The 19,737-nt window shown below is 42.3% G+C and overlaps 1 protein-coding gene across 1 annotated transcript in view; it reads right to left on the bottom strand.

The window, feature by feature from the left end:
- The window catches only part of LOC109904443 (integrin beta-5-like), a 93,565-nt gene extending 81,420 nt beyond the window's left edge, over positions 1-12,145 (bottom strand). The window contains 5 exon segments of the mRNA XM_031796948.1: positions 4,548-4,716; positions 7,153-7,423; positions 10,207-10,414; positions 10,875-10,960; positions 11,517-12,145. Of these exon segments, the coding sequence (XP_031652808.1) occupies positions 4,548-4,716; positions 7,153-7,423; positions 10,207-10,414; positions 10,875-10,960; positions 11,517-11,598 (816 nt within the window). The 5' untranslated portion in view covers positions 11,599-12,145.
- Between the last annotated feature and the right edge of the window lie 7,592 nt (positions 12,146-19,737).

The raw sequence follows: 19,737 nt of genomic DNA, 5'->3' as shown, positions 1-19,737 counted from the left end.
TTTCTCGCAAGTTTTGTGCCCAAATGTTTACCATCCCCGTTAGTGAGCATTTCTCCTATGCCAAGATAATCCATCCACCAGACAGGCATGGCATATCAAGAAGCTGATTAAACAGCATAATCATTACACAGGTGCACCTTGTGCTTGGGGACAATAAAAGCAACTAAAATTTGCTGTTTGTTTTGTCACAATGACAATTTTTGAGGGATCGTGTATTTGGCATGCTGACTGCAGGAATGTCCACCAGAGCTGCTGTCAGATAATTGAATGTGCATTTCTCTACCATAAGCCGCCTCATGTCATTTTAGAGAATTTGGAAGTACGTCCAACCGGCCTCACAAACGCAGACTACGTGTAACCACGCCAGCCCAAAACCTCCACATCCGGCTTCTAAGACCAGCCACCAAGACAGGTGACGAAACAGTGAGCATGCACAACCAAAGAATTTCTGCACAAACTGTCAGAAACCATCTCAGGGAAGCTCATCTGCGCGCTCGTCGTTCTCACCAGGGTCTTGACCGGACTGCAGTTCGCTTCATAACCAAATTCAGTGGGCAAATGCTCACCTTCGATGGCCACTGGCACGCTGGAGAAGTGTGCTCTTCACGGATGAATCCTGGTTTCAATGGTACTGGGCAAATGGCAGACGTGTGGGCGAGTGGTTTGCTTAGGTCAGCGTTATGAACAGAGTGCCCCATGGTGGCGGTGGGGTTACTGTATGGGCAGGCATAAGCTACGGACAACAAACAATTGCATTTTATTGATGGCAATTTGAACACACATATACCCAGTTACGAGTTCCTGAGGATGATTGTCGTGCCATTCATTTGCCGCCATCACCTCATGTTGAAGGATGATAATGCATGGCTCCATGTCGCAAGGATCTGCACACAATTCCTGGAAGTTGAAAATGTCCCAGTTCTTCCATGGCCTGCATACTCCGACTTGTCACCTATTGAGCATGTTTGGGATCCTCTGGATTGACGTGTATGACAGCTTATTCCAGTTCCCCCTAATATCCAGCAACTTCACACAGCCATTGAAGAGGAGTGGGACAACATTCCACAATCAACAGCATGATCAATTCAATGTGAAGGAGATGTGTCTTGCTGCATGAGGCAAATGGTGGTCACAACAGATACGGACTGGTTTTCTGATCCACTCCCCTACTGTCACCTTCTTGGAAATGGGCGGACCAAGGCGTAGCATGAGTATTGTTCCACATATTTATTTAAGTGAAACGAACAAAACAAAATAACAAAACTACAAAGACCATGAGGACGTAGTACACTAACAATCAATATCCCACAAAACACAGGTGGGGAAATAGCTACCTAAATATGATCGGGGCGGCAGGGTAGCCTAGTGGTTAGAGCGTTGGGCTAGTAACCGAAAGTTTGCAAGTTCAAATCCCTGAGCTGACAAGGTACAAATATGTCGTTCTGCCCCTGAACAGGCCGTCATTGAAAATAAGAATTTGTTCTTAACTGACTTGCCTAGTAAAATAAAGGTAAAAATTTAAAATAAAATAAAATAAAAATCAGAGGCAACGACTGTTGTGGTCATCCTGTCTGGGTTGGCGCCCCCCCCTTGGGTTGTGCCGTGGCGGAGATCTTTGTGGGCTATACTCAGCCTTGTCTCAGGATGGTAGGTTGGTGGTTGAAGATATCCCTCTAGTGGTGTGGGGGCTGTGCTTTGGCAAAGTGGGTGGGGTTATATCCTTCCTGTTTGGCCCTGTCCGGGGGTGTCCTCGGATGGGGCCACAGTGTCTCCTGACCCCTCCTGTCTCAGCCTCCAGTATTTATGCTGCAGTAGTTTATGTGTCGGGGGGCTGGGGTCAGTTTGTTATATCTGGAGTACTTCTCCTGTCCTATTCGGTGTCCTGTGTGAATCTAAGTGTGCGTTCTCTAATTCTCTCCTTCTCTCTTTCTTTCTCTCTCTCGGAGGACCTGAGCCCTAGGACCATGCCCCAGGACTACCTGACATGATGACTCCTTGCTGTCCCCAGTCCACCTGGCCATGCTGCTGTTCCAGTTTCAACTGACCTGAGCCCTAGGACCATGCCCCAGGACTACCTGACATGATGACTCCTTGCTGTCCCCAGTCCACCTGGCCATGCTGCTGCTCCAGTTTCAACTTCCACCTGACTGTGCTGCTGCTCCAGTTTCAACTGTTCTGCCTTATTATTATTCGACCATGCTGGTCATTTATGAACATTTGAACATCTTGGCCATGTTCTGTTATAATCTCCACCCGGCACAGACAGAAGAGGACTGGCCACCCCACATAGCCTGGTTCCTCTCTAGGTTTCTTCCTAGGTATTGGCCTTTCTAGGGAGTTTTTCCTAGCCACCGTGCTTCTACACCTGCATTGCTTGCTGTTTGGGGTTTTAGGCTGGGTTTCTGTACAGCACTTTGAGATATCAGCTGATGTACGAAGGGCTATATAAATAAATTTGATTTGATTTGATAAACAGCTGCCTCTAATTGGGAACCACATTAGCACCAACATAGAAATAAATATACTAGATCACACCATAGAGAACCAAGGGCTCTCTATGGTCAGGGCGTGACACCTACCTTTTATTTTTAAGGTATCTTTGACCAACATCTATCTGTATTCCCAGTCATGTGAAATCCATAGATTAGTGCCTTATGAATTCATTTCAATAGACTGATTTCCTTATATTAACTAAGCTCAGTAAAATTTTTGAAATTTTTGCATGTTGTGTTTATATATTTTTTCTATGTAGTAGGGAGTTGTAGTTGCCAACAGGCCAATATTGTACATAGTTTAGCGCAGAAAACGTGGTAATTAACTGCAATGACTATAATCCATTGCGCACACGCTTACTTGTCCGGTCTCGGTATGTATGGAGCAGACAAGGAGACCTACCTCGTTGACTGAAACAGAGAGAAGTGAGAACATGCAAGAGGGATAGAAAGCACACCTGAAAATACATGTACAGGTGTTGTCTAAGTGATTGATAGTTGGTATTCAGCAGTCAGAAAAGTATGCCTTATTTACATTGAAGAACTACTAAAATAGTGATTTTGTCAGAGAGCATAGACAACACCTGTACAGAGAAGAGATTACTTGGTCATCAAATAAAATAAATATTTGATTTAAAGTATTGTGAATAAATTATGGTTAATAAGTGATAAGCAGCAAATACTTGGTCATACTTGGTCATCAAATAAAATAAATATTTGATTTAAAGTATTGTGAATAAATTATGGTTAATAAGTGATAAGCAGCAATGGGCAGTCACAACCATCATGGGACAAAAAAAAAATTCTGTGTTACAGCATTCAACCCACATAATGCATTTAATGTCTAACCGAAACCGACCTCAAAATGCACTAATCGCTCTGCACTACTAGCTGTAAAGAGTAGTTCCTGCCCCTATAAAACACTATCACTTCATCATTATTATTATTATTACGAGGAAAGGAAACTATCACTTTCCACAAGCTTGACAACCACATACATCAACAAGGAGAGTAGCAGTTGTTATATCCAGAACAAGGTCATTATCAATGGAAAGCAGAGGTCAGAAAAAGTGTAACAGCAAAGTTAACATAGTGCTGAGTAATAGCATAACACTAAACACACCTGACCTTTCACCCATGTTTAGACATAAAAAGGCATCCATTTGTGATGCCCAGCCCAGTATATTCCCAAACTGTACCTCATACCATCATGGTCACCTAATCATCCCCAGCTTACAATTGGCTCATTCATCCCCCTCCTCTCCCCTGTAACTATTCCCCAGGTCGTTGCTGTAAATGAGAACGTGTTCTCAGTCAACTTACCTGGTAAAATAAATAGAAATATTATGTGCCACAGTACACAATAGAAAGAGATGTGGGTTGGCAGTTGGCATACGGGGCCCTTTTTGAATAACATGCTGGAATGCTAGAGACATTAAACAGAGCTGCCATGCTTCAAATGCGTTTTGTCTGGAGTGGTAGTTAGTTCACTATGTACGACAGTCATGCAACCATGCCCATTTGATGTGCAAAACAGACTGCCCGATCCAAGTTTCTGTTACAACAAATCGCATGGTAGAGTTGGGAGGGAGGGAGTCATTCTCTGTGATATAAACTGTGATATGACCGGGCCTGTTTCTATTAGTGAGTGGGCTTCTTGTCAGCTGCACCAGACTAGACATCCTGTTCAACCAACAGGTGCTTTGAATTAACAGACTCAATTAACCCCAAGTCTCAATTGTGACTTGTGTTCATTAAGCACAAAATGGGGGGGGGGGACGACAATCAGACCAGGGAGGGACTACCTACACCTACTCAGTAATAAATGCTCATTTTCGTATTCCATTGTGTGTGCTAATGAACACGACCAGGGCCTCAATCCATCATGTCTACCTGACTGACAGCTCACAGTAGAAAACCTAAAGGGACTTGACTGACAGAAAACCTGGTTCTGATTGGTTAGGATTAAGGTTTAAGATTAAGGTTAGGGTCAGGGTTATAGGTTGGCATGCCAGCCGGTCACATCCCATTAATCACACCCCGGCCTCAGCTCACCTTACAGACGGCAGCCTGCAGGATGGCGTCGAAGCCTCCCTCCGGAGCGTCCCTGTTGCGAGACACCATCTGTTTCTGCACCTCCTCGTTGAAGCGATCCACCTTGTCCGTCAGGGAGAGGAGGTGGCGGAACCCAAAGGAAGGGACACAGTTGGGGAACAGCTTGTATCTGTGGAGAGGGAACTTTTAAAATAAATTATGCTATGTATGTAACAGACCTGGGTTAAAATAGTATTGATTTGTGTTTGATTGAGCTTGTCTGGCACAGTGGAACCAATGAAATAGTGCAAACCCTGCACATTTGGCACCCCCACACAGGCTCTCATCCAGGCAAACTATTTCAAATACTGGCTACATTTAACATGGTATAATGCAGTTTCCTCAAGAGGAAGACCTCAGTGACATTCTAACACGCAATTCATCCTGGAGGAAACCCATATCATTTGGGGCATTTGATGGTTTTGGCAAGGGCAGAGGTGTGTTAAGGACGAGAGGCCCAAACGGCATGATCTGTCCTCTGCCCCTAACATTTTCCTGCAGTACTGCCTCTTTGACTGACACACAGTCCACACACAGGACCCAGGGCATAACCTAGTTGGGCAGTGATGCGTGATGATGGCACTAAGTAAGTGCGGCGTAATCTCACCTCCAGGGCAAATGTGGTGTGTGATGTGTGGGCGGCTGCTTTCAACCTCTATGTTCTATTCTGTTCCCTTTCAGCCTGCCATCATCATCATCATCATCATCATCATCCACAGCAAGCCTCAGCATCACTTGATAAAGATTAACAAAAATGACTGTATATAATTCAAATACTGAGCTATAGTGTATGCTCAAAACATTTGGAAATTAGATTATACTAATACAATTGCTTAGAGAAAGATTTTGCTTAACAAGTACTATTTATTTCCTCCAAAAAGCTAGGGGTCAAAATTGACACCCCTGTTGTCAATACCTCACCTTGCTGAGCATTTTTCTAAAATGTTTAATGAGTTGGAGAACACATTGGGAGGGATGTTAGATCATTCCTCCATACAGCATCATTCTATATATTTGATATCCTTCATCTGCACTTATGGACATCCCTCAATTCAAACCACAGCTTTTCAATGGGTTTCAAGTCCAGACACCGAGATGGCCATTGCAAAATGTTGATATTGTGTGTGCTTAGTGTTATTGTCTTGCTGGAAGATCAACTTGCATTTTCAAGTTTCAGCATCCAGGCAGAGGTGAGCAGGTTTTTGGCTAAAATACCCTGGTACTGGGTAAAGTTCATGATGCCATTAACCTTAACAAGGGCCTCACTCCAGCGGAAGCTAAATATCCCCATAACATCAAAGATCCACATTCTCATTTTGATGCCAGACCCACCACAGGTGTGCTTTGCCAAAGAGCTCTATTCTCATTTTGATGCCAGACCCACCACTGGTGTGCGTTGCCAAAGAGCTCTATTCTCATGTCATCAAACAAATGTAATCGCCCTGAAGTTTGCTAAATGGCATTGGCACTTGGATTGGTTAATGGCATCATGAACTTTACCTAGTACCAGGATATATGGTCAGATGACATGAAAATAGAGCTTGAATTGAAGGCGGCAGTCCAAAAAAACAAACCCGATGTGTTCTTCAACTCAGAAAACATTTTAGAAAAAGGCTCAGTACAGTTATCTTCGCAGGGTGAGGCATTGTTCGCTGCAGCTAGCGACTTGAACGAGTGCAAACACTCAAACTGGACAGTCTTCATTCAAAGACTCAATCATGGACACTCTTACTGATAGTTGTAGCTGCTTTGTGTGATGTATTGTTGTATCTTTCCCTTTGTGCTGTTGTCTGTGCCCAATAAATGTTTGTACCGCTACCATGCTGTGTTGTCATGTGTTGCTGCCTTGCTATGTTGTAGTCTTAGGTCTCTCTTTATGTAGTGTTGTCTCTCTTGCTGTGATGTGTGTTTGTCATACATATACACACACAATTATTATAAAATATTTACAAAAATGTAAATACCAGGCCCAGGAAGCCTTTTGCTAGGCCGTCATTGTAAATAACAATTTGTTCTTAAAACTTGCCTAGTTAAATAAATAAAAGAAAGAAAGGTATTGAAAACAGGGGTGTCCATTTTTACTCCTACCTTTGTTTAAGAGGTCATCTTTTTTTCTTTTCAGTCTCTTTCTCTACAGCTCAGTATTTGAATAATTATTGTATACAGTCATTTTTCTAATCCTCATTAAGGGTGTCAATCATTTCAGACCCCACTGTAACAGAGTGGACAGGACAGGGTCAATTACCACTTTCACAGAAAAATGATCCTGAAGTGTGAATGGTATAAGAAGATATAAAATGGTTAGTGAACTGACACAGTGATACAGTCGTTCCCTCTCTCACACTACTACTCTAGTTTTAGAGGAAGACATTCTAAGCAAAGTGCCCTCACTTCCATTTTAGTAGAAATACAGCACCTTGATATATATACTAAAATATTGATATTACACTTGATCCTAGATGAAATCCACAAAATCCCAACATGAACCCAAATGATTTCAGCTGCACTCCCTATTGGATTCCCAAATCAACCGAAAACACATGGTCGTGCTCTTGCAGTCAGTAACAATGCCCTTCCTCAGTTCTCACCATTGCAGGGGTTGTCCTGGTACTTGGTGGCTGTGTAAGAGAATGGTGACATGTTCTTGTCTACGAAGGAGCCAAAGCCTAGTCTGAAGTTTGAGGTGAGTTTCCTCATCTCGTCAGCCAGCTTGGTGCCCAGGTTCCTGATGGTGTCCAGGTCATCCTTCATGGACAGAGACAGGTCCATCAGGTAGTACAGGTCAACAGGGTAGTCCTCCACCTGACGCACCTGCACTTCGAATGAGGTCTGGTCACCTAGCGGGAGGGGGAAATTGATTGATTTGTGCCATTGCTTTGATAGGTTTACAAATCAAACAGCATCCTACATTTTCCCTGTACAGTGGGTTGACTTAATATTTTCTAAGAAAAGTGGTTTTTCCCCCAATTATACTGAACAGAAATATAAACGCAACATGTACAGTGTCGGTCCCATATTTCATGAGCTGAAATAAAAGATCCGATAAAGGTTTCAAACCAGTGGCAACCTGTCATTTGAGACTTGCCTTGTTATTAAAAAATACATGTTTATTGCCTGTTATTCTGGCATTAACACATGTCACATATCAGTTTGGGGGGGGGGGACACTACGTCACCGCCAAGTCTGAGGGTAGAGCTAGAAAATGTTATCCCTCTGTGTGCAGGCATAGAGTTACATAAGAAGTGCCCATCCAAGAAGGCTCAAGGTGAGAACTTGTTCTCAACTGGTCTACCTGGTTAAATAAATGTGGTAATTTTGTATTTATTTTTTAAATAAGGTTATTTGCCACAGATAAAATGACATCTACAGTAGCTTTGATTGGACTAATCATGTCATCATCATACTTTCAAAATCTTAGCTAGCAGTCATCATAAATCAAGTCGAAAATCTACTGGCAAACGTTTTTAATCCTTGTCATATGAAGATAAATAATGAAGAGAAATTATAGATAAAACATAGTGCTCATCGGCCATTGGACATAAACATTACAAAACAAGTTGGAAATCGCAAATTCAACAATGAGTGCTTTGGAAGGAATCAATGACAGTGGCTAACTGCAAGCATTGCAAAGCAATCACTAGCCTGCTATTCAGTGGCTGTGTGGTCCCACATCTGGGATTAAGGGGCACTTTTCCAAGTTTAAAATGATAAACTTTCAACATCGGCCATGCTGTCAATGAAGCATGATTTGTGCAGCACTCAAAACAACTGTTTACTTGGAACGGCAAAATCTGACTTAGTTAGTTCAAGACAACTGGGAACTCGGGATAAAGAAACTACGACTGGGAAATACGTTTTGAACTTTCATCCAACTTTGAATTGTAAAGCCGGCGTCTTTCTAGAGATAAGACCGGAGATCAATGACGTCATCATGAATCAACCTTGTTTTGAAAGCACCATAAATACAGAGAATGCCAGACTACGATGACAAAATTTGCCCACGAAGGACCGCCGCACCACCTTCCATTTCAAGTGAGCACAGCACAAGGGAGTCCAGAAATGTATTGTATGCTGCTGCCTAAATTATGTAATATGCCAGGGAGATATGTACAGTGCAGTTAAGAAAGTAATACTAGCGTATGTTGTGTAGTAAGATGTTAGTAGCACATGTGCGTCACCCTAATAATTTGTTCTATTTAACCCACTTAATTTCGCCTACTGTTCTGACATGTAGCCTATAACCGGTTTTTAGAGAAATGTAATCATTGAATATTGTAAGAGCTTTCATTGTCTGCTTATATGCCCTCTATATTTATCCTACGGTTCTAACTTGGTGTACAAGGAGAACACTAAGAACGGCCCATGTTCTGAATTCTGTTGCTGTACATTTCAAAGTGCTAAACAAATAGTTAGGATGACGTAGTCAGTATCTCTCGCTCATTAATGTCTTAGTCGAAATTAAGGATTGCCTCATGCGCTCGTTGTCCCCTTATGCCATAGTTTGGCAGTAAATTAGGCTGAATTAAACTGTTTCGTTGCCAGACAAGGCTCTGCAGATAGCCAGGTGTGCAGTCGTAAGATGTTGGGACAGCTTTATGTAGGCCTTTAACAGTTTGTGGGCACCTTTTGTCACCGTTATAGTGCAATTCATGTATTGTTTAGTGTTGTGGCTTTGCTGGCCATGCATTCCACTTATATTATTTTGCCCCACCAAGATTTACATGCTAAAATCGACACTGTTCCATACGCACAAAAAGCTTATTTCTCTCAAATTGCGTGCACAATGTCTTTACCTCCCTGTTAGTGAGTAGTTCTCCTTGCCAATATAACCCAACCCATATCAAGAAGCTGATTATACAGCATGAACACTTACACAGGTGCACCTTGTGCTGGGAAAATAAAAGGCCACTCTAAAATGTGCAGTTTGTCACACAACACAATGCCACCAGTTGTCTCAAGTTGAGGGAGCGTGCAGTCGGAATGCTGACTGCAGGAATGTCCACCAGAAGTGTTGTCAGATAATTTAAAATGTTAATTTCTCTACCAATGCCGTTTTAGAGAATTTGGCAGTCTGTCCAACCGGTCTCACAACCGCAGATCATGTGTAACCACGCCAGCCCGGACCTCCACATCCGGCTTCTTCACCTGCGGGATCGTCTGACACCAGCCATCCGGACATCTGATGGAAACTGAGGAGTATTTCAATCTATTATATAACGCCCTTGTTTGTGGGGGGAACTTGTTCTGATCGGCTGGGCCAGCATCCCAGTCTGGCTCCTAAGTGGGTGGGCCTATGCCTTCCCAGGCCCACCATGTCTGCGCCCGTGCCCAGTCATGTGAAAACCATTAGGACCTAATAAATGTATTTCAATTTACTGATTTCCTAATAGGAACTGTACATGTTGCGTTTCTATATTTTTGTTCAGTAAACAGTGTAAACAGTGTTCCATATACAGCTCATGTCTCTCCAACCTTTGGTTCAAACCCTGTTACCTTTGTGCTCAAACCCTGTCACATTGTGCTCTGAGAGGGTTGATTCTCTGTGCTTGCCTGGTCTCATACATGACATAGGCCTACATGGCACAAAAAGACTGGATCACTAGGCTAGGACTGGGCTTACCTGGTCTAAGATTCAGGGAGATCTTCTGGGGCATGATCTGGATGACATCATACTGGGTCGGCCCGGAGCCTTTGGAGCTGAGGGGTTCGCTCTTCACTACCATGGTTGTGCTACTAGGACTCTCTATGTTATGGGCCTCACAGCCTCTCTTCTGCAGGTTCTGACTCAAGTCACACCGTGACGTCAGGGTCCTCGCCCTGCCAAACTCCTGAGGAAAGAACAAACTAATGACACCTGTCATGCAATGTAAAAGCTAGAGTACACACTTGTCTGCCTCTCAGCCCTGCCTCTCCGCTTCAGTTGAGTATTGGTAAGCGAAATTAAAGGATAGGGGTAATCTTCTAAATTTTTCTTTTAGTTCTGTGAGACAATTGTAGGTCTGAAAGCAGGTGTAGACAATCCACTATGTACAGAGAACAAATTTCCAGAACTGCACAGGTGCACTCTTACATCCTGTTGGCTCAAACATGCTCAGGAGTGATGATGGCTTTTCGTTTTGCATGTGAACTCGAAACACTACACAGCAGTATGAGAGTCCTCACCTCACACTAAGACAACTATTGGGTTCAGTATGTCACATTTAGACATTTTGTGAGAGTATTACTAATCTCACCACCACAGTGGTGCATTGTAAACCTAACACTGGAGGAGTGAGGCACATGCCCTACCTCTTGCGCGCACCAGGCGCAGCTCGGAGAGATGAGGAGGCATTCTTCACAGGATGTAGCGCTGCCACTCATACAAACATTGAGTCCTAATGAGAAAGTAGTAAAAGTAACCAAACAGAATCTCTGGAACAGTGTTGATCGTTCATTACATTAGATTTACAGACAATCAAACTCACGTGAACAGACATGTAATACACACATATTTAGTATTTTTCTTATTCAAGCGCAGGTGGAATATGGCAATTACAATTTAGATCATTTCTTCCACGTCAGCGTGAAACATAGTGCTTAAATCGATTTAAAGGTATATGATCGAAGATGTTGGTTTAGAAATAGCCTTTATTATTCAAACATGAATTTACACTTCAATGCAACGTGTCAAACATTTGAAAGAGTGACAACCACAACAGACTATTTAGTTTTCACAGGGAAACAATCGAGTGTGTATGGCAACATTGTTGCATGATTTTCACGGCTACTATAACGATTGTCCCACTTTTAATACACTATAACAAGCGACTGCATATGAAAACTAGTCTTCTAGAACACTTTCCCGTGGATTACAGCCAGTATAGGCCATTTAGAACACGTTTCGAGAATAATGTTTTGCTCCTCAGTTTCAAGAAGAAAAAACGTTCTTACCTTGTGCAACATTGTGAATAAATATTTCCAGAACCATGCAGCCGAAGGCTGTACGGTACACCAACTGCCACGGGCTCCACATAATTTCCTCGTAGTGGGTCCGATATTCAAAAGTCTATGTTTGTGAAGTTATGGCACTGAAGTCGGCAGTCGAACCTCACTTTAGATCCAGGTTCTGTCTGCTCGGTCGGTGAAGACTAGTGAACCATTCTCTTTGTCCATTTGAACTCCAGCAAAGCTAATCGGCCTCATAATGTAAACGCGACCTCCAAACAAACATTACAATTCATTGTCCTTCTGAAGAATTCCGCACAACAGGAGGAAAACAATATTTTGCAATGTTGGGTTTAAGGAGTCAAAAGCTGTGATTTTTGAAAGTAGTTATGCAGAGCCAGTTTACCATGATGTCCGGAGTTCACTCATAACTGACACCATTGGTTATTGTTTTCCATAACTTTTCAAATGGTTATAAGCCCTTATTTTTGTGCAATAATTGCCAGTCAAAATTAGTTGAAAGTAGAAGTTCGGTCTAAATGTAGAATAGAATTTCACTTTATTAGAATAGTTTTTCCCTAGCAAATGTGTGTTTTAATCAGTCTCTATAGTTGCAAATCCAGCCGCTAGTCTCCGCCCATTCGTTAACCCCATAGAGATAGACAGAGGAGTCGTCTCCATTACGATGCCATTATAGCGCCTGTGACAGCATCGGAGTCGCTGTTGAGGCTACAACCAATAGGAACACCACACAGCTTACTACTTTAAAATGGCGGAAGCACGGTGGAAGCCCTCAATGGCACTGCCCATGCTAAAATAGCCTTTTGGCTACTAGAGGCCTCTATGATTTTCTATGGTTAACCCTTTCGTTTGTTAACCACCTCAGATGACTTCAACACGTTGCATTGACACAGATAACAGACACACATCCATGTTTGCCAGGCAGGGCAACAACAGTCATTATAAACTGGGTTGTTCGAGCCCTGAATCCTGATTGGCTGACAGCCGTGGTATATCAGATCGTATACCATGGTATGACAAAACCTGGACCCGTACAACGGCTGTCAGCCAATCAGGATTCAGGGCTCGAACAACCCAGTTTATAATGACTGTTGTTGCCCTGCCTGGCAAACATGGATGTGTGTCTGTTATCTGTGTCAATGCAACGTGTTGAAGTCATCTGAGGTGGTTAACAAACGAAAGGGTTAACCATAGAAAATCATAGAGGCCTCTAGTAGCCAAAAGGCTATTTTAGCATGGGCAGTGCCATTGAGGGCTTCCACCGTGCTTCCGCCATTTTAAAGTAGTAAGCTGTGTTGGTGTTCCTATTGGTTGTAGCCTCAACAGCGACTCCGATGCTGTCACAGGCGCTATAATGGCATCGTAATGGAGACGACTCCTCTGTCTATCTCTATGGGGTTAACGAATGGGCGGAGACTAGCGGCTGGATTTGCAACTATAGAGACTGATTAAAACACACATTTGCTAGGGAAAAACTATTCTAATAAAGTGAAATTCTATTCTACATTTAGACCGAACTTCTACTTTCAACTAATTTTGACTGGCAATTATTGCACAAAAATAAGGGCTTATAACCATTTGAAAAGTTATGGAAAACAATAACCAATGGTGTCAGTTATGAGTGAACTCCGGACATCATGGTAAACTGGCTCTGCATAACTACTTTCAAAAATCACAGCTTTTGACTCCTTAAACCCAACATTGCAAAATATTGTTTTCCTCCTGTTGTGCGGAATTCTTCAGAAGGACAATGAATTGTAATGTTTGTTTGGAGGTCGCGTTTACATTATGAGGCCGATTAGCTTTGCTGGAGTTCAAATGGACAAAGAGAATGGTTCACTAGTCTTCACCGACCGAGCAGACAGAACCTGGATCTAAAGTGAGGTTCGACTGCCGACTTCAGTGCCATAACTTCACAAACATAGACTTTTGAATATCGGACCCACTACGAGGAAATTATGTGGAGCCCGTGGCAGTTGGTGTACCGTACAGCCTTCGGCTGCATGGTTCTGGAAATATTTATTCACAATGTTGCACAAGGTAAGAACGTTTTTTCTTCTTGAAACTGAGGAGCAAAACATTATTCTCGAAACGTGTTCTAATGGCCTATACTGGCTGTAATCCACGGGAAAGTGTTCTAGAAGACTAGTTTTCATATGCAGTCGCTTGTTATAGTGTATTAAAAGTGGGACAATCGTTATAGTAGCCGTGAAAATCATGCAACAATGTTGCCATACACACTCGATTGTTTCCCTGTGAAAACTAAATAGTCTGTTGTGGTTGTCACTCTTTCAAATGTTTGACACGTTGCATTGAAGTGTAAATTCATGTTTGAATAATAAAGGCTATTTCTAAACCAACATCTTCGATCATATACCTTTAAATCGATTTAAGCACTATGTTTCACGCTGACGTGGAAGAAATGATCTAAATTGTAATTGCCATATTCCACCTGCGCTTGAATAAGAAAAATACTAAATATGTGTGTATTACATGTCTGTTCACGTGAGTTTGATTGTCTGTAAATCTAATGTAATGAACGATCAACACTGTTCCAGAGATTCTGTTTGGTTACTTTTACTACTTTCTCATTAGGACTCAATGTTTGTATGAGTGGCAGCGCTACATCCTGTGAAGAATGGCCTCCTCATCTCTCCGAGCTGCGCCTGGGTGCGCGCAAGAGGTAGGGCATGTGCCTCACTCCTCCAGTGTTAGGTTTACAATGCACCACTGTGGTGGTGAGATTAGTAATACTCTCACAAAATGTCTAAATGTGACATACTGAACCCAATAGTTGTTCTTAGTGTGAGGTGAGGACTCTCATACTGCTGTGTAGTGTTTCGAGTTCACATGCAAAACGAAAAGCCATCATCACTCCTGAGCATGTTTGAGCCAACAGGATGTAAGAGTGCACCTGTGCAGTTCTGGAAATTTGTTCTCTGTACATAGTGGATTGTCTACACCTGCTTTCAGACCTACAATTGTCTCACAGAACTAAAAGAAAAATTTAGAAGATTACCCCTATCCTTTAATTTCGCTTACCAATACTCAACTGAAGCGGAGAGGCAGGGCTGAGAGGCAGACAAGTGTGTACTCTAGCTTTTACATTGCATGACAGGTGTCATTAGTTTGTTCTTTCCTCAGGGAGTTTGGCAGGGCGAGGACCCTGACGTCACGGTGTGACTTGAGTCAGAACCTGCAGAAGAGAGGCTGTGAGGCCCATAACATAGAGAGTCCTAGTAGCACAACCATGGTAGTGAAAGAGCGAACCCCTCAGCTCCAAAGGCTCCGGGCCGACCCAGTATGATGTCATCCAGATCATGCCCCAGAAGATCTCCCTGAATCTTAGACCAGGTAAGCCCAGTCCTAGCCTAGTGATCCAGTCTTTTTGTGCCATGTAGGCCTATTGTCATAGTATGAGACCAGGCAAGCACAGAGAATCAACCCTCTCAGAGCACAATGTGACAGGGTTTGAGCACAAAGGTACAGGGTTTGAACCAAAGGTTGGAGAGACATGAGCTGTATATGGAACACTGTTTACACTGTTTACTGAACAAAAATATAGAAACGCAAATGTTACAGTTCCTATTAGGAAATCAGTAAATTGAAATACATTTATTAGGTCCTAATGGTTTTCACATGACTGGGCACGGGCGCAGACATGGGTGGGCCTGGGAAGGCATAGGCCACCCACTTAGGAGCCAGACTGGGATGCTGCCCAGCCGATCAGAACAAGTTTCCCCCACAAAAGGGCGTTATATAATAGATTGAAATACTCCTCAGTTTCATCAGATGGGTCCGGATGTGGTGTCAGACGATCCCGCAGGTGAAGAAGCGGATGTGGAGGTCCGGGCTGGCGTCTTACACATGATCTGCGGTTGTGAGACGGTTGGACAGACTGCCAAATTCTCTAAAACGGCATTGGTAGAGAAATTACATTTTTAATTATCTGACAACACTTCTGGTGGACATTCCTGCAGTCAGCATTCCGACTGCACGCTCCCTCAACTTGAGACAACTGTGGCATTGTGTTGTGTGACAAAACTGCACATTTAGAGTGGCCTTTTATTTTCCCCAGCACAAGGTGCACCTGTGTATAGTGTTCATGCTGTATAATCAGCTTCTTGATATGGGTTGGGTATATTGGCAAAGGAGAACTACTCACTAACAGGGAGGTAAAGACATTTGTGCACGCAATTTGAGAGAAATAAGTTTTTGTGCGTATGGAACAGTGTCGATTTTAGCATGTAAATCTTGGTGGGGCAAATAATATAAGTGGAATGGCATGCCAGCAAAGCCACAACACTAAACAATACATGAATTGCACTATAACGGTGACAAAAGGTGCCCACAAACTGTTAAGGCCTACATAAAGCTGTCCCAACATCTTACGACTGCTACACCTGGCTATCTGCAGAGCCTTGTCTGGCAACGAAACAGTTTAATTCAGCCTAATTACTGCAAACTATGGCATAAGGGGACAACGAGCGCATGGGCAATCCTTAATTTCGACTAAGACATTAATGAGCGAGAGATACTGACTACGTCCATCCTAACTATTTGTTTAGCACTTTTGAAATGTACAGCAACAGAATTCAGAACATGGGCCGTTCTTAGTGTTCTCCTTGTACACCAAGTTAGAACCGTAGGATAAATATAGAGGGCATATAAGCAGAAATGAAAGCTCTTAATATTCAATGATTACATTTCTCTAAACCGGTTATAGGCTACATGTCAGAACAGTAGGCGAAATTAAGGGGTTAAATAGAACAATTATTAGGGTGACGCACATGTGCTACTAAATCTTACTACACAACATACGCTTAGTATTACTTTCTTAACTGCACTGTACATATCCCTGGCATATTACATAATTTAGGCAGCAGCATACAATACATTTCTGGACTCCCTTGTGCTGTGCTCACTTGAAATGGAAGGTGGTGCGGCGGTCCTTCGTGGGCAAATTTGTCATCGTAGTCTGGCATTCTCTGTATTTATGGTGCTTTCAAAACAAGGTTGATTCATGATGACGTCATTGATCTCCGGTCTTATCTCTAGAAAGACGCCGGCTTTACAATTCAAAGTTGGATGAAAGTTCAAAACGTATTTCCCAGTCGTAGTTTTCTTTATCCGAGTTCCAGTTGTCTTGAACTAACTAAAGTCAGATTTTGCCGTTCCAAGTAAACAGTTGTTTTGAGTGCTGCACAAATCATGCTTCATTGACAGCATGGCCGATGTTGAAAGTTTATCATTTTAACTTGGAAAAGTGCCCCTTAATCCCAGATGTGGGACCACACAGCCACTGAATAGCAGGCTAGTGATTGCTTTGCAATGCTTGCAGTTAGCCACTGTCATTGATTCCTTCCAAAGCACTCATTGTTGAATTTGCGCTTTCCAACTTGTTTTGTAATGTTTATGTCCAATGGCCGATGAGCACTATGTTTTATATCTATAATTTCTCTTCATTATTTTATCTTCATATGACAAGGATTAAAACGTTTTGCCAGTAGATTTTCGACTTGATTTATGATGACTGCTAGCTAAATTTTGAAAGTATGATGATGACATGATTAGTCCAATCAAAGCTACTGTAGATGTCATTTTATCTGTGGCAAATAACCTTATTTAAAAAATAAATACAAAATTACCACATTTATTTAACCAGGTAGACCAGTTGAGAACAAGTTCTCACCTTGAGCCTTCTTGGATGGGCACTCTTATGTAACTCTATGCCTGCACACAGAGGGATAACATTTTCTAGCTCTACCCTCAGACTTGGCGGTGACGTAGTGTCCCCCCCCCCCCAAACTGATATGTGACATGTGTTAATGCCAGAATAACAGGCAATAAAACATGTATTTTTTTAATAACAAGGCAAGTCTCAAATGACAGGTTGCACTGGTTTGAAACCTTTATCGGATTTTATTTCAGCTCATGAAAATATGGGACCGACACTGTAATGTTGCGTTATATTTCTGTTCAGTATAATTGGGGAAAAACCACTTTTCTTAGAATATTAAGTCAACCCACTGTACAGGGAAATGTAGGATGCTGTTTGATTTGTAAACCTATCAAAGCAATGGCACAATCAATCAATTTCCCCCTCCCGCTAGGTGACAGACCTCATTCGAAGTGCAGGTGCGTCAGGTGGAGGACTACCCTGTTGACCTGTACTACCTGATGGACCTGTCTCTGTCCATGAAGGATGACCTGGACACCATCAGAACCTGGGCACCAAGCTGGCTGACGAGATGAGGAACTCACCTCAAACTTCAGACTAGGCTTTGGCTCCTTCGTAGACAAGAACATGTCACATTCTCTTACACAGCCACCAAGTACCAGGACAACCCCTGCAATGGGTGAGAACTGAGGAAGGGCTTTGTTACTGACTGCAAGAGCACGACCATGTTTTTTCGGTGATTTGGGAATCCAATAGGAGTGCAGCTGAAATCATTTGGGTTCATGTTGGGATTTTGTGGATTTCATCTAGGATCAAGTGTTAATATCAATATATTTAGTATATATATCAAGGTGCTGTATTTCTACTAAATGGAAGTGAGGGCACTTTGCTTAGAATGTCTTCCTCTAAAACTAGCAGTAGTAGTGTGAGAGAGGAACGACTGTATCCTGTGTCAGTTCACTAACCATTTATATCTTCTTATACCATTCACACTTCAGGATCATTTTTCTGTGAAAGTGGTAATTGACCCTGTCCTGTCCACTCTGTTACAGTGGGGTCTGAAATGATTGACACCCTTAATGAGGATTAGAAAATGACTGTATACAATAATTATTCAAATACTGAGCTGTAGAGAAAGAGACTGAAAAAAAAAAAGATGACCTCTTAAACAAAGGTAGGAGTAAAAATGGACACCCCTTTCAATACTTTCTTTCTTTTATTTATTTACTGGCAAGTTTTAAGAACAATTGTTATTACAATGACGGCCTAGCAAAAGGCTTCCTGGGCTGGTATTACATTTTGTAATATTTTTAATAATTGTGTGTGTATATGTATGACAAACACACATCACAGCAAGAGAGACAACACTACATAAAGAGAGACCTAAGACTACAACATAGCAAGGCAGCAACACATGACAACACAGCATGGTAGCGGTAAAACATTTATTGGGCACAGACAACAGCACAAAGGGAAAGATACAACAATACATCACACAAAGCAGCTACAACTATCAGTAAGAGTGTCCATGATTGAGTCTTTGAATGAAGACTGTCCAGTTTGAGTGTTTGCACTCGTTCAAGTCGCTAGCTGCAGCGAACAATGCCTCACCCTGCGAAGATAACTGTACTGAGCCTTTTCTAAAATGTTTTCTGAGTTGAAGAACACATCGGGTTTTTTTGGACTGCCGCCTTCAATTCAATCTATTTTTCATGTCATCTGACCATATATCTGTACTAGGTAAAGTTCATGATGCAATTAACCAATCCAAGTGCCAATCCATTTAGCAAACTCGGGCGATTACATTGTTTGATGACATGAGAATAGAGCTCTTTGGCAACGCACACCAGTGGTGGGTCTGGCATCAAAATGAGAATAGAGCTCTTGGCAAAGCACACCTGTTTGGTGGTCTGGCATCAAAATGAGAATGTGGATCTTTGATGTTATGGGGATATTTAGCTTCCGCTGGAGTGAGGCCTTGTTAAGGTTATATGGCATCATGAACTTTACCCAGTACCAGGGTATTTTAGCCAAAAACCTGCTCACCTCTGCCTGGATGCTGAAACTTGAAAATGCAGTTGATCTCCAGCAAGACAATAACACTAAGCACACACAATATCAACATTTGCAATGCCCATCTCGGTGTCTGGACTTGAAAACCCATTGAAAGCTGGTGGTTTGAATTGAGGGATGTCCCATAAGTGCAGATGAAGGATATCAAATATATAGAATGATGCTGTATGGAGGATGATCTAAACATCCCTCCCAATGTGTTCTCCAACTCAATTAACATTTTAGAAAATGCTCAGCAAGGTGAGGTATTGACAACAGGGGTGTCAATTTTGACCCCTAGCTTTTTGGAGGAAATAAATAGTACTTGTTAAGCAAAATCTTTCTCTAAGCAATTGTATTAGTATAATCTAATTTCCAAATGTTTTTGAGCATACACTATAGCTCAGTATTTGAATTATATACAGTCATTTTTGTTAATCTTTATCAAGTGATGCTGAGGGCTTGCTGTGGATG

The sequence above is a fragment of the Oncorhynchus kisutch genome, linkage group LG2, assembly GCF_002021735.2.
Source record: "Oncorhynchus kisutch isolate 150728-3 linkage group LG2, Okis_V2, whole genome shotgun sequence".
Taxonomy (NCBI): domain Eukaryota; kingdom Metazoa; phylum Chordata; class Actinopteri; order Salmoniformes; family Salmonidae; genus Oncorhynchus; species Oncorhynchus kisutch.
Note: the sequence above shows the minus strand (reverse complement) of the source record. Positions and strands in the feature narration are given on the sequence as shown.